General features: G+C 39.4%; 1 protein-coding gene across 1 annotated transcript in view; it reads left to right on the top strand.

The window, feature by feature from the left end:
- The window catches only part of PLEKHA5 (pleckstrin homology domain containing, family A member 5), a gene marked incomplete at its 3' end in the record, with an annotated part of 55,970 nt that overhangs the window by 21,802 nt on the left and 19,339 nt on the right, over nucleotides 1-14,829 (top strand). The window contains exons 8-12 of the mRNA XM_009073902.1: nucleotides 535-1,002; nucleotides 6,651-7,119; nucleotides 9,121-9,204; nucleotides 11,825-11,944; nucleotides 12,604-12,657. Coding sequence (XP_009072150.1) covers nucleotides 535-1,002; nucleotides 6,651-7,119; nucleotides 9,121-9,204; nucleotides 11,825-11,944; nucleotides 12,604-12,657 — 1,195 coding nt within the window. The remainder of the gene's footprint in view (nucleotides 1-534; nucleotides 1,003-6,650; nucleotides 7,120-9,120; nucleotides 9,205-11,824; nucleotides 11,945-12,603; nucleotides 12,658-14,829) is intronic.

Genomic DNA, 14,829 nt, shown 5'->3' with positions numbered 1-14,829 from the left:
TGAATCACAAGCTGACTTTAAAAGTTGGTGGAATTTCAGGCTGTTGACATTTGGAAGCTGTAGCTCTTGGAGAGCCACTGAGTGTTTGGAGTCTTCAGGAACTGAACATCCACTTTTTCAGCCTCTGGTTTATTTCCTGTTGGGCACGTTTTTTTCTAGGGGGTAACTGAAAGTTGGCTTAAAAAACTACCACATGTTGTAAATGTTTTAAAAATAGCAAAGAGCTAGGAAAGTGTTGAAGAAAAATCTCTCTCACTCTCCAACCACAAAAACCTCCAGAATCAACCGAACAAAAAACACAACCCCCAACTCAGAATAAAATCAATCCCAAAACAAACAACAAAAACCCCTTGATTATTGTGAAAATATGTCCTGATTTTTTTCTCTTATAGACAAGATGTTGGTGTAAAATATCTGGGCAGGTACTCACTGAAATAACTCTGATAAACACCAGTATATCCACTTTAAATTTTTGATTACTATCTTTAATGAGTGTTTTGTTAATATTATAACTTGTCATATATTTCCTTCCAGAATAGAGAAACTAACCATTGAAAATACATCCCCTCGAGAGGCAAATAATATTTCAAACCATCGGGTGCTAATTAAACCAGAGGCACAAAACAACCAGAAAAACAAAGAAGTGAACAAAAATGAGGAGAAGAAAGCTTTGGAAGCCGAAAAATACGGATTTCAGAAAGTTGGGCAAGATAAACCATTAACAAAAATCAACAGTGTAAAGCTAAATCCGTTGGGATCTGAGTACAGGACTTTACCTATGAGCACCATTCAGGCTGGACACTACAGAGCAGTTCATCTGAATGGGTCTGAGGGTAAAGCTGTTGGAGTTGTCCTGGGGGACGTTGGCGATGGAGCTCACCACAACACGGTGCAGTCACACTTCGAGTCTGAACGAGTTATGCAGAGAACTAATTCAATGCTGCAGTTGGAACAGTGGATAAAAATACAGAGAGGAAAAGGACAAGAAGAGGAAACAAGAGGGTAAGTACATTGTAATAATTTTTTTCTGGGGGGTTTTCTAGCAAATAATGTTTAGATTCGTATCCTGGTTAGGTTCTTGAGTTTTTGGTCTGTATTGCATAAATACATAAGTCATAGTATCATAGCATGTTAAGGGTTGGAATGGACTTCAGAGATCATCTTGCCCCAACCCGTTGCCCTGGGCAGGGACACCTCCCACCAGAGCAGGTTGCTCAAGGCTTCATCCACCCGGGAATGAAACCCAGCCAGGATTGGGGCAGCCACAGCCTCCCTGGGCAGCATGTGCCAGTGTCTCACCACCATCACAGGAAAAAGACTTCTTCCTAATATCTCATCTAAATGTCCCTCTTTCAGTTTATCCCCATTACTCCTTGTCCTGTCACTCCGGTTCCCAACAAAGAGTCCCTCTGCAGCTTCCCTTAGCCCCTTTGGATACTGGAAGTTTGCTGTGAGGTGCCCACACAACCTTCTCTTCTCCAGGCTTCATCATTCTCTGTAAGAAGTGCCTGGGTGACTGCTCAGAACAGGTTTACTAAAGTTTCTCTCTTATTAACATTTGAGTGATTATTAATCAATTAAACTATAGTAACTCAATAAATAAAACCAGCCAGAAACCCTTTTTGGGTGTTAGAAATGTCTCTGTCCTAGCAGGGAGAAGGTGTCATCAATCATAACGATTCCTTTTCCTCTTCAAATCTCTGCTTGAACTTGCCCTGTCTTCTACGATTTTCTGTCCACAGATTCTTGTAATAATATTTTATTTCAAATTCTTAAAATATATTCCATGGAGCTTATAAACTTTAAACAAGCTTTAACTTAAGAGAGAGAGCAGCTTTACCTATGAGTAAGACACAGAAATCTAACTTGATGCTTAAATTTTCTCATGAAATTAAATATCTCCCAGTTATAATATTGAGTTTGAGTGCTTATTCATGAGTGTGGATGATTGACAATATTGAATGTCATGCCAATAGCAATTTCTGTGTCTGACAGAAGTGTAGGGACGTTGCTTCCAGGCTGCCTTGCAGACAAGCAGCTCTAGCAGTTAAATATAAATGTTTTTAATATTACATTTGATAGGAAGTATGGAGATACTATCACAGGGGATATTTGGAAGACCTGGAAATCAAGAAATTTGTGTATGGATAGATGGCAGAGCAGGGCTGAAGATAGAACCAAGTCCCATGTGTTTTCCTCAAATCTTCAAATCTGGGGTTGGGGCTTTTCAGTTTTTTCCAAACCGTGAAAGGTTTACATTAACTCAATTTCCACTTGCCAAAACTAGTTGAACATTTCCTCATTGCCTTTAGTCCTTCATTAAATATAATTAGGGATTGTTAATGTGCTGTTTCATGAAATCCTCAGCACAAGTAGTTTGATCAAGTTTGAACCTGCAGTGCAGACAGTGACTTGCACACCCTGACATTTGTGTGGTTCTACATGTTTGTCTGAAGACAGCAGAGAAGGTTCTTTGATGCAGTCAGGTTTTTAATGGGACTGTAAAACTTGCAACAAAGCAGCAGAAATTAGAAAAAAACTGTCCAATTTTTCAATTGTGAACAACTGTAAACCCCCTAAAACTGATTTCATGGCGGGAATCAAATACAGGGAAGTGCTATTAACAATATGTTACTAATGAGCAATATCTTATTCTTGACTATAGGAAACATTTGTCGCTTAAAGAAGGGTGGCAGTAGTAGAAGAAAGGGTGTGCTCTCAAATGCAGTTCTACAGAAAAGTAGCAAACTGAAAAGTAATTGACCTTGAGCTATTTTTCTGTGCTTTGTGTAGAAATAGCTTTGAACGATGATCCAAGTTTCTAATGTATGGAGTGATGTCTTTTGAATGTGGCTTCATTTAAGCTCTTTATAAATATATATAAAATTGTTCTTGATTAAATCTGAATTATTTTTGTTCCTGGCTAGAGACATAAATTTGAGTAGAATCAAAGTTGGTGAATGAGAGTGGAAAGAAGCTCCAGTACGTGTTAAAGCTTAAGGTTGGGGTGAGAGGCTGCTAAGGCTGTTTTGTAGTAAGAACTGTTCTACTCATAACTTGAATTTTTGACAAAAGTCGTCTTCACTTAATGGAGTGAAGTTGCTGACTTAACAAAGCTGCACCTGTCTCTCTGATGTACCAGAGAAATCCTTGAGGACCAAGCTGAGAGCTTTGTCAGACTGAGGAAACAAATTAGGACTTCAAGAATTCTCAGTTCGTAACAGGTTCAATTAAATAACTGTTTATAAAATAGAAGCTGTTAGCTCTCCTCAATATGGAATGGAAAGGGTTTCTTATAAAACTACTCATTTTTTAGAGGAACAGGCTGACCCCTTTGTGGTTTGCCTGAGAACATAATGAAGATGATGGCAATATAGTTTTTAATTCTTGAAGTTGTTACCTACCATTTCCATCAATCCAGACATCTAGTTTTGTGAAAGCACATGAATAAAGACAACTGCTGCCTTGAGGAAGACAAAACCCTCTTTTTTTAAACAAAAAACCCAAATGTGGTTTGAATTAAAAATAAACACATTCCACTTCAGTATTGAATTAATTTTGCGTAAGTCGCTTACGAATAAATGTTTTCACCCAAAGTGGTTCTCTTGAAGTGTGAAAAATGACAGAAGGGTTGTGTGGTACTGAGTGAGGTGTTTTGTTGCTGCTAGCCCAGGATGTGAGCCTCTGTCTCTCACCCTGCCCATATAAGCCTCATCCCAAAGAATGCGCCAGGTTTCCATCTTCACTCTGCCACTCTTGGCTTCGTTCACACATGGAAGTTGTGTTTCCTGGGCCAGCTGGTATTTGTGATCTTTACGCTGAAGGACTGCTGCTATTTGTGTTCTTTAGGCTGAGGACTGCTCTGAGGTTTCAGCCTGACACTGCAGAACTGAGCCCCTAAAGGTTTAGCAGCAAAGTTGCTTTCCCAGGTAGTCCAACTTGGATACCAGAACCAGTATTGCTACCCACCAGTAATCTTAGAGACAAGGTCTAGAGGTGTCTATAAGGAATCTTATACAAGGACATGCAGGAGACTTATTTTTCATGCAGGAACATTTGTAGGGACCTATTTATGATGACAGTTTGCAACCTCCGACCTGGCTGCAGCAGTGTCCCCTTGTGTGCAGGACAGCTGGAAGCTGCAGGGATGTCTGCAGTTGGGTTTGGGATTTGACTGGAATGACATTTTTGCAAGTATCAACAGTACATTGGTGACTCTGTTTTGATTTTATTGATTTATGTAAAACAAACTTAACACTGAGGCCATTGGGCTTTTGACAGTTTTCGTGGCTTGCCAATAGAAGATGGATTATGTTATCTTTCTAAGTGTTCTAGAATAAAGTAATTACATGCAGAATTTAAATTGTGAAAGCTTCAGACAGCTTTTCTTCAAGTTGTTCAGGATATTTAAAGGAGCCAACAGGATTACACTGCCCATTTAATTAGTCAATGGGAGAGGAGCTTCAGTGAGTGAGGAGTGTCTAGCTACCAAATGCCTTCATGTAAATCTCAGGCTTCAAAATAGCTACAATTATATTTTGGGAGTCAGAAATGGAGCTCAAAAGCATCTTGTTTGTTTGCTTTTTAAATATGGAGAAAAACCTTATTATTAATGGTATGTTACATGAAGAAATTTAGTGGTATTTAAGTAGGTCTTGCAGCAAAAGAAGGGCCTGGAATCCCTCTCCCCTTTTATAATTCTTTTTTTTTTTTGTGAGAATGGAAAGCTGGCCAGTCTACAACGTGGGGCTAACACTTCATTAGTTCTTGAAAAGCTTCAGAAACTGTAGCAGATTTTGTATGCAAAGCTCTTTACAGCAGTTTTCATCTTAAATGTTACAGGTGAGCATAAATACTCAGCTTAACTACTTTCAGTGAAAAGTGGGTTTTACCATCATCAGTTTCCTTGATAGCTATTCCGTAAGGATTTAACATGCATTTCTCTCATGTGTTTTGTGGCACTGGAGTAATTCAAAACCATCTTCAGGTTCTGGTGCTGGTGGTGCCAGGGATTTTTAGTCGGGATCAGTGTGGGGTGTAGCTAGAAGCTGCTGCCCTCTGATGGCTAAATCCCATCCACTTTGAATCAGTTTTGCTGCCTCTGAGCAATCATCTATCATATATGTGATTAGTAGCAAAAGGTTTAAGAGGTGCTCATTTGCATTTTAGATAAGGGATGAATGAATCAATGTTTGACCTAGATTTTGTCCTCTACAGAAAAAAACCCAAGAAATGCTTTGTCATGCTCAGACATCCATCGATACTCAGGATGGAAAATTTTGCATTTCAGCTAATGCTCAAAGTTGCTAAATGACTGGAGCACTCCAGAATTTTAATGTGGCACCAAATGAAAGGATAAACCTTTGAATTCATATCTGAATTGAAAAATAATACAATATTATTATCAAACAAATATTTTGCTGTTTGTTTTGCTTGAATAGCTGATATGGAATGGCTTGTCCTTTGAAATGGCAAAGTGTAATCTCCTTCAACAATTACTGCATTTTTTTCCTTGGTTTGCTGTTAAAATAATTATAATTATTTTTATGTCCGTAGCAATGGCTCGAGATTTTCTTAGGAAAACAACAGGCTATTTTTTCACTTCTGAAAGAGAGAATATTTCAAATGAGTGTGTGGAAACTGTATAGAACTTTAAAGCTTGAAAAGCTTTGACCTATCCAGCATATAGATAAAATACAAGATGTGGTCGAGACTTGACATTACTAGACTGGTATTAGAGTATGTTAGGGAGTTGGAATGGACTTCAGAGATCATCTAGTCCCAACCCCCTGCCCTGGGCAGGAACACCTCCCACCAGAGCAGGTTGCTCAAGGCTTCATCCAACCTGGCTGTGAACAATGCTGGGGTTGGAGCATCCACAGCCTCCTTGGGCAACCTGTGCCAGTGTCTCACCACCCTCACAGGGAAACATTTCTTCCTAGTATCTAATGTAAATTTTCCCTTTTTCAATTTATACCCATTGCTCCTTGTCCTATCGCTCCAGTTCTTAACAAAGAGTCCCTCTGCAGCTTCCCTGTAGCCCTTTCAGATACTGGAAGGTTGCTGTGAGGTGCCCACACAACCTTCTCTTCTCCAGGCTGAACAGCCTCAACCTTTTGAGCCTATCTTTGTAGGGACGGTGCTCCAGTCCTCATCAGCTTAATGGCCTCATCTGGACTTGCTCCCACATGTCCACAGCTGTTGGAGCAAGTGTCCAACTGTGGTAAACTGGTAAAAAGATAAAATATCAAGAGCTAATCAGGGAGAGAATCCACTTTCAACTGCTATAATGCATTCAGTCATAGAATCATAGAATCATAAAGGTTGAAAGAGACATCTAAGATCATCCAGTTGAACTGTTAACCTGTTACTCTCCTATAACCCCTAAACCATATCTTCCAGTGCCAGATCCAGGTTCCTCTTAAACACTTCTAGGGACGGTGACTCCACCACCTCTGAGCAACCTATTCCAATGCCTGACCAATATAGCTGATTCTTTAATTATCATCTTGATTTTCTTGTATGTTTTTTAAATGGCAGTTGTAGTACTAAAAAAAAGTATGAGTTGGATAGACCTAATGAATATTGCAAACCTTTACATTGCCATGATTTAACACTGTCCATTAATAAAGAACAAATTTGTGTTTCAGCATCATCTCCTACCAGACATTACCCAGAAACATGCCAAGCCATCGCCCTCAGGTTCTGCCTCGGTACCCAGAGGGCTACAGAACACTGCCCAGGAACAGCAAGGCACGGCCAGAGAGCCTGTGCAGTGTGGCACCATCAGCCTACGACAGAGCCATGGGGCCGGTGACAGCGGAGGACAAGCGGCGCTCGATGCGCGACGACACGATGTGGCAGCTCTACGAGTGGCAGCAGCGCCAGTTCTACAACAAGCAAACAACTCTTACTAGGCACAGTACTCTGAGCAGCCCCAAAACCATGATTAACATCTCGGATCAGACAATGCATTCCATCCCCACCTCACCCTCTCATGGTTCCATTGCTGGTTTCCAAGGGTATTCCCCACAACGCACCTACCGGTCCGAGGTGTCGTCACCGGTGCAAAGGGGAGATGTCACTATTGATCGCAGACACAGGACACATCATGCTAAGGTGAAGAGACTTAATTTAATAGTTAAAAGTATTATTTGCAAGGATTTTTAGTAGAAAGGATATTACTGTAAAACTTGTGTTGTACTGTAGTATATTTAGTATAACAAAGATTAAGTTTTCATGCCGAAAGGTTTGATTTTTTTTTTTTTTTTTAAGTGTTTAAAAATCTAAAGATGTTTTTCTAAGACTTGGTGAAAACATGTTGCCCTAATATTCCTATCCATGATACTACATTTCTCTAAAGAAAATAAAAAGGAGTAGCTCCAAGGACTCAAAATCCAAAGCTTCTTTCCACATGCAGTTTTCTATTCCTCAGCCACAAGTTTGGCTGCCTTGGGTTCCAGAATAAAACCAAGTGTATTGTTTCTTTTTATGCCTTTGAGTTATTAGGGAGATAACACTGAAGGTCACAGTCTAAATGAACACAATCTTAGTGCTTGACTAGTGTTAACTCTGCTGCTCTTTACCAGCAAGAGGGAGATATGAGGAGTTTAAACTTGGGTGCTCTATGTGGCTCTGCTATGTCCATCAGGCTTGTGTTATCTTGGTGGTTAATAGATTGGAAACAATGACAAAAAAGTTATCCTTTCAGTTGGATGTAAAATGCTCCTGAGCATTTTTCCACTTTTATTTCAGGTGACTTTGTTGCTTGATACAGGAAAGAAAATCTATAACTGCATCTTAAAGCAATTTAAACAACTTAGAGTTGATTTGAGGTTGTTGGGTTTGAAAGTTGAGGTCCCTATCAAGAAAGGAGTCATTTTGTTTTGACATCCTTTATGTCTCAACTGCTCTGGCAATTTAGGAATCACTGTCTGTTACACATCTGAGAAATACCACTAGGGTCAGTGCAGCAGAGCATGTGCTTACGTGTCCTTTCAGCCACGTTTTGCTTGCTGATCTTCTTTTCCTTGTTAAACAGTTGATACTAGCATTTCACTTCATATTTAGTGTCTTTTATACCAGTCTCCTCTTTCTCTTTGGTTTTTCATGCTCTTTGGTTTGTATTTCATTAGTTACACAAATAGCTTTTGCAATTAACTTAAAAATACAGACCCGTTTTGTAGAGATGGGTAATTAAGAGACTGATTATTTGAAATCAGTAGGATAAATATAAGATTGAAACAGCATCTTAGTATCATTGTATGTTAAGGCGTTGGAATGGACCTTAGAGATCATCTAGTCCCAACCCCCTGCCCTGGGCAGGCACACCTCCCACCAGAGCAGGTTGCTCAAGGCTTTATCCAACCTGGCCTTGAACACTGCCAGGGTTGGGGCAGCCACAGCCTCCCTGGGCAACCTGTACCAGTGTCTCACCACCCTCACAGTAAAGAATTTCTTCCTAATATCTAAACTAAGTTTCTCCTCTTTCAATTTATCCACATTACTCCTTGTCCTATCATTCCAGTTCCTAACAAAGGGTCTCTCTCCAGCTTCCCTGCAGCCCCTTCAGATCCTGGCAGGTTGCTATGAGGTCCACACACAACCCTCTCTTTTCCAGGCTGAACAGCCTCAAGTTTCTCATCTTATCTTTGTAGGGAAGGTGCTCCAATCCTTTAACCAGCTTCATGGTCTCATCTGGACTTGCTCCAACAGTTCCATGTCCTCCTTGTTCTGGGGACACCAGAACTCTGTGCAGCACTCCAAGTGGGGTCTCACAAGAGCAGAGGGAGAATCACCTCTTTACGTAGAGATCTTAATGTTTTCAGTGGCTTTCCATGACAGGTGAAAAATCAAAACGTTTATTTACAGAGATTATCAGGGCAACAATAATGAGGGAGGACTGTTAATGAAATGAATTATGAAATCCGTGGTCCTTCTAAAATTTACAGGTAGACTACTAGAGTGTCCTGGGTAGTAGATCAGCAGGGAGCATGACTGGCCCAAAGAATAGAATTTTCATGGCTGAGAAGTTGACTTGACTTTTTTTTAGCATTTAAAAGTTTTTGAGTCTTCAGCAGTAACTGTGGCTCATACTGTGCTATTCTTTCTTTTGTACAGCATGTCTATGTGCCTGAGAGAAGGTCGATGCCAGCAGGTCTGAGTTTACAGCCTGTTACTCCTCAGAGCCTCCAAGGCAAAACAGTGAGTTGGATTTTTATTTGGTACATCAGGTTTTTTTAAGAATAATCTTTTAAGTATGAAGAGGCAACACTGAAATTTTATTCTATTCAAAGCTTGCATTAAATGTAGCATTAATTTTAAATATCAGGGATTTTTAAAGCAGGTAAAAAGTACTCTGTGGTTCCATTGAATTCTGAGAATGTTGTGTGGCTGCTGAGTCAAGATTTTCTTTGAAAAATGCAGATTATATTTTAATCATTGTTGATACATTGCTGAAATTCCTGGGAAAGGGTAGAATACATCACAGAACACTTATTTCTCCATTAATTATTTAGAAAATCCTAGAAGTAAAGCTTGGCTTTTTTGAGCATCTGTAAGATAGTAAAAATTAGTTCTTTCTGACATCCTCCATTTTACTGTGGTGGAGCTGAAATTCTCATTGAAGGAATTTCATCAAAGTAATAATGGTGAATATTTTCTAATTGAAATGTGACTCTCAGCCAAAAGAGAAATTGCCCTAAATCGATATCATTTCTTTACCAGTTTTTGTCTCCTTTCCATAACCTTTCTTTGTCCATCTGCAAGTACTGATTGAAAGAGCTGTGAATTAAGAATACAGATTTTTTGGAGTCACACTGTGGGCAACAGCTCCCAGTCAATCCTTCCACTGCCTCAACCCCTGTTTCTTGCTCTTCTCAGCATGAATCTCTGGCACCTTCAGCATCTTCGGGGTTTGCCTTTGGCAGGTGGTGCCTTCCATCTCTAGAGATCCCTTAGGGTTCACAGGACCCTCAGCTCTCCTGGGCTCTGCTGCTGGAGCTGGGCTGGTGAGAGGGTAAGGGACAAGGAGGTCCAAGCTTCTCCTGTAGAAACCAGAAGTCCTGCCCACAGCACGAGTGTTGCAGTAGCCAGAGGAAGAAACCTGTAGGTAGCTCTGAAGCAAATTTTGTATTGTGGTTATTGCAAGAAACCCAAGAGCTGTATCCAATGCACAGCACTTGCAGCAGGATCAAAAATGTTTGCAACATTATGGATGTCTAGAGAGGAGTAGGAATTATTGTTTGGTGGGAAGGAATTTGCTTGCAAACATTGAATTTAAGTGCCATGAAATGGTTTGTTCCTAATACACCAAAACTGGGCTTTTAGAGAACATTCCAAGAGGAGTTTTGGGCTTGAAAAAGTGAATCATTGTTTCTTTTGCTTGAAGATGTTACTTTCAATTCTCCTCTTCCTAAAAATAAGATTTCTTGTGCTTTGAATTATCGTTAATTCTCAGGCTGAAAGCACTGTCACTGATTTTCAGGGAGATCTTGAGAATGCCTTGTGGACCAGTCTAGATTCTTATATTTACTCTCTGAAATTAAGTATTTTAAATCCAGGTATTGTAAAGAGTAGTGTAAGAATTAAAATTGCCAGTAGAGGATTTGGGTTTGGTTTGGTTTTTCCCTCAAAGGAAATGGTTTTGCCAACTGAAGCTATGTGGAAATCCTTTGCTCCCTCTTGTGGGCTCACAGCAGTGCCAGTGCAAGGCTTATTCTCAGGGATTTTTCCTCTTTATTCTAAGAAACTTTTATTCATTTTTCGGTATTTTTCATATGTGATTCTCTGGGGCTTTTTTTCTTCTCTGCTTTGGGGAAATTCTGTGGCTGTGGGAGAGAGCAAGCAGGGTTTGAGGGGGTTTTGTGTGTGGGTTTTATTCACCTCACAGAACCTGTGAGAAAAGCAAAGTGCTGGATGAATATTTAACTTCTTGTAAGATGGACTTCTGGAGAAGTGTAAGAATCAGCGGCAAGCAGGAACATAACACAAATAATTCTGATGTTAAGTGCTTTGTTTTCTTTGAAATGTTGCTAATAGCAATGGTTCCCAGGAATGGTTCAGGTAGAGCTTCCCAGGCTGATCTGGGTGGTATTACCTGACAAATACCCATTTGAGTGTGACTGTATTTCCATAATATATATATAATCTTGGGTTTTAAATACTATTCTTCATCCCTTCCCAAGGCTCTGTTGTACAGCTTAGTCATAAAGTAAAGCAATAAAATAACTGGTGGCCTCAGAGCTGTGGAAGGTGGGATGGAAAATTACTGTTGTCATGCTCGTGCAGTTGTATTTTGTGAAAGGTGATGGGTTCTAAGGTACTCCAGTTAACATGGGGTTTCCATTATTTTTGCTCTCAATTTCGATGCATACTTCTGAAAAATTATTTTAAGAACTAAATTTTCCTGAGGGCATGATTCTTTCACCGAGCTGAAATGGCTGTCCATGTACAGGTAATGACATCCTCAGGGCTGGAATTACCTCCCCCTTCGCTTAAGTCAATGTCATCAATTTGATATGCATGGCAGAAAAAGTTTGAGGACTGCACAGACTTCGGCCTGCATAATCCTCACTTAATTTTATCCTTTATACAGAACGTGTCACTCTTCCAGCATTTGCACTATCGACTGTTCTGAGCAGCAAAAGTTAACCCTTTATGAGAAATTCAGAAGTGGTCGAGTTGGGGGGAAATGGGGATTCTTCTGTTGTGTATCACTGTAGAGAGTTTTTGTAAGAAAGCTATTAAGAAGCCTTTAAGTGTTGTTTAGGATACCAATTAACCTTTTTTCTCCTCTTTGGCTTCTCACACTGCACTCCTTCAGCCAGAGGAGCTCACGCTGCTGCTCATAAAGCTGAGACGGCAGCAAGCCGAACTGAGTAGTATCCGGGAACACACACTAGCACAGCTCATGCAGCTAAAGCTTGAGGCCAACAGCCCAAAGGTCAGCTATAAAGCAATGTGTGTCATGTGCCATTCTCACTAACTCCTAGTCATTCATTAATCCAAGTTTGCTTTGTGCTCTTAGTGCAAAATTTTCTGACTACTATGCGAGTAGAGTTAGAGTAACATTGATTCTTTCTGTATGTGATGTTCTGCTATGAACCCTTTGAGGTTTGATGCAGAGCTTCTTTTTTAAAATAAGCCAAGTCAAAATTTAGTTATGTCTAAAGGTTTTTAATCTATTGGTATTACAAGCAAAACCAGTAGTGATAGATCATGAGATAAATTTATTGATTATACTGCCTCATATCAGACCCCGTCTTATTTGTAATATGGCTATGAAAAGCAAGACATGCTTAAAAGAGATTTATCCAAAGGGTTTATAGTTGTCTGTGTAGTAGCTATTTACAAGCTTTACTGTATTTTATGTGTAAACTCAAAATGTCATGTAGTAGTTCATAGCCTGAGTCGTGGCAAACTTTCATCACTTTCATTTCAGGACCAAAACTTGTTAACAGTTCACCGAAAAAAAAGCAGTTAAAAGCATGTTATATTTCTATATAAACCAGATCACTGTCTAGTTTCCATCTTTTAAAGCTCTTTTCATGCATTCTGCACCTTCTGTCCTTTTCCTTTCTCCCTCTGACTGCTGCCTGCTAGAATGAGATTCTTTCACATCACCTCCAAAGGAATGCCATATATTTGGATCACCAGGTGGGATTTGCGAGTTTCTTGTGCTTTTTCACTTCTTAATGCTTTTTGCCTGCTCCTATCAAGCTGGAAATATTTGGGGAGAAGGATTTTCAGTTCTTCTTACGAAGTTGGATGATGCCCATAGCATAGAATATCTTAATCAATTACAAATTTGGCATTTATGGGGAAAAAGCTCCCTCAGTTTAAAATCAGAACACAGTAGCCAGTCGCCAATAAGTTTTTCTGTTCTTAATATGTTCTTAATTTCCTTCTCAAAATAACACTAACTGTAGCATTTTACTTTCTTTAACCAAAGTCATAATCTGTTTCGAAGCTCATATGACACACATGCAATTGGTCAAAAATTGGTACTTCTGATAATTTCAGGTTTCCAAATTAAGATGATTTAGGTGTTTCTGTAGGACTTGAAGTGAAAGGCAGGTCAAACATGAAGAAATGTTTAAAACAAATCATAAAATTTTTCTCAGTTAATCCTCAAAGATTTCTATAAGAATAAGATTTTACTTCTTTACATTTTCTGATGGTGTATGGAGTGAGGCTACAGTTCTGTCTTCACTCAGAGACTTAATTTTCCCATTATCTCATGGAAACAAGGTGTGAATTATGACCAATTTGGTTTGATGACAATTCATTTCTAAACATTTCTGTCTTGCTTTACGTAAGGGGCTGCAGGAGGTCCAAAACAGTAGGGCAGAACCAAGACTAAATTAGACCAAAATAGTTTATCCTACTCAAATATTTCCAGTTTATAAAGGTTTGGAATAAGGGAGGAATTCTGTCTTCAACAATATAATTCATTGCCAAGAAAGGATAAGAGTGGATGTGAAGTGTAAAACTATGTACCATGCTGTTGCTTGGTTAGCCAAACTTGTGAGTATCACGGGATTAAATGGAGAGAATTGCCTATGTACAACATGCAAAGTGGTAAAAAGGATTTTCCTTTTCTTTGCATCAGATAAAATTTAGAAATGTCACGTGGTAAGCAGTGTCTAATCTTAGAGTTGTGCCATAATTAGCCCTACCAGAGATGCAAGGAATCACTGCACTTCTTAACATAAGGAATCATTATCAAGTCTAAAATGTATTACCTTAATCACGAAATCATGGACGAGCAGGTTGGAATACTCGTCCCAGTTTCTGATTAGTTTTTCATTTTTACTCTTGTTTTACAATACTGTCACCTACCTGTATGAAGGAAATAAATCCCCTTTTTGCTCTGAGTACCACTTCTTCTAGGGGTGGTATCTCATAGCATCTCATTACTTTGCCCATAATCAGTTTTCCTTGACATTGGGAAGAAAAAAACATAAAATCAAAGTTTCTTTTAGTCTAATTGAAGCTTTTCCTCTTTGTCACCTGCATCTGTAACCAGCTTGCATGGTCACTTGCCCTCTCTGAATTTAAAATATCCAGTGTAATTAAATTAGGTATTTCCACTTGTATTTAATCTCTGAAAATAGTGTCAAAACCTGCTTTGCTTAAGACATGTGGTGGGACTCCCATCCTCTTATCTTCCATTCCCACCCTTTTGGTCCCAAAGGATTCAGTACTGCCCACAACAATAAATAGTAAGTTTGTAGTGAGGTTGCAGAGGTGAATTCCAGGCAGACTCAAGTTCATGTGCAGGGAGGGTAACTTTTATACTGTTGGAACAAGTTGTTGTCTGCTGGTTAGGTGGTTTTCTTACCAAGAATATTCCTTCACCTTTTTGAAATCATGCTTTGTTTTTGTACTGTTTCCTTTGGAGATGCTTAGAAATTCTGATGTTATGCTTTCTGATGTTTTGCTATTATGCTTTCAGAATTTTTGTTGTTGTTGTTGTAGTTCAGAGATGGGGGAAAAAAAAGATCAAAGAGACTGGCACACATATATCCAGCCATAGGATTTCTTTGATGTCTTTTGATTGTCCAGCAGCCTTTTCTTTCTAAACCACCCTGCTGGCTCAAGGTTTGTGGAGAGCTGGGAGAGAGATTCATCTGCTGTTTAAGAAATAGTCCTATGGACATAGCTAGCAGCCCTAGGCAATGATGATTTGTTTGCCAGTGTGGGAATGTTATGAGTACACACAGAAATTATCTTCTGCATTATCAGATTTTAAAGGACACTTATTGTGTGTTCCTTAATCCAAGCCAGCAGTCTCCATTGATTTGTACTCAGTAATTACAGTAACAA

Source organism: Acanthisitta chloris, unplaced genomic scaffold (genome assembly GCF_000695815.1).
Source record: "Acanthisitta chloris isolate BGI_N310 unplaced genomic scaffold, ASM69581v1 scaffold9784, whole genome shotgun sequence".
Taxonomy (NCBI): Eukaryota; Metazoa; Chordata; class Aves; order Passeriformes; family Acanthisittidae; genus Acanthisitta; species Acanthisitta chloris.
The sequence above is the reverse complement of the archived record's forward strand: the minus strand, read 5'-3'. Positions and strand labels throughout refer to the sequence as shown.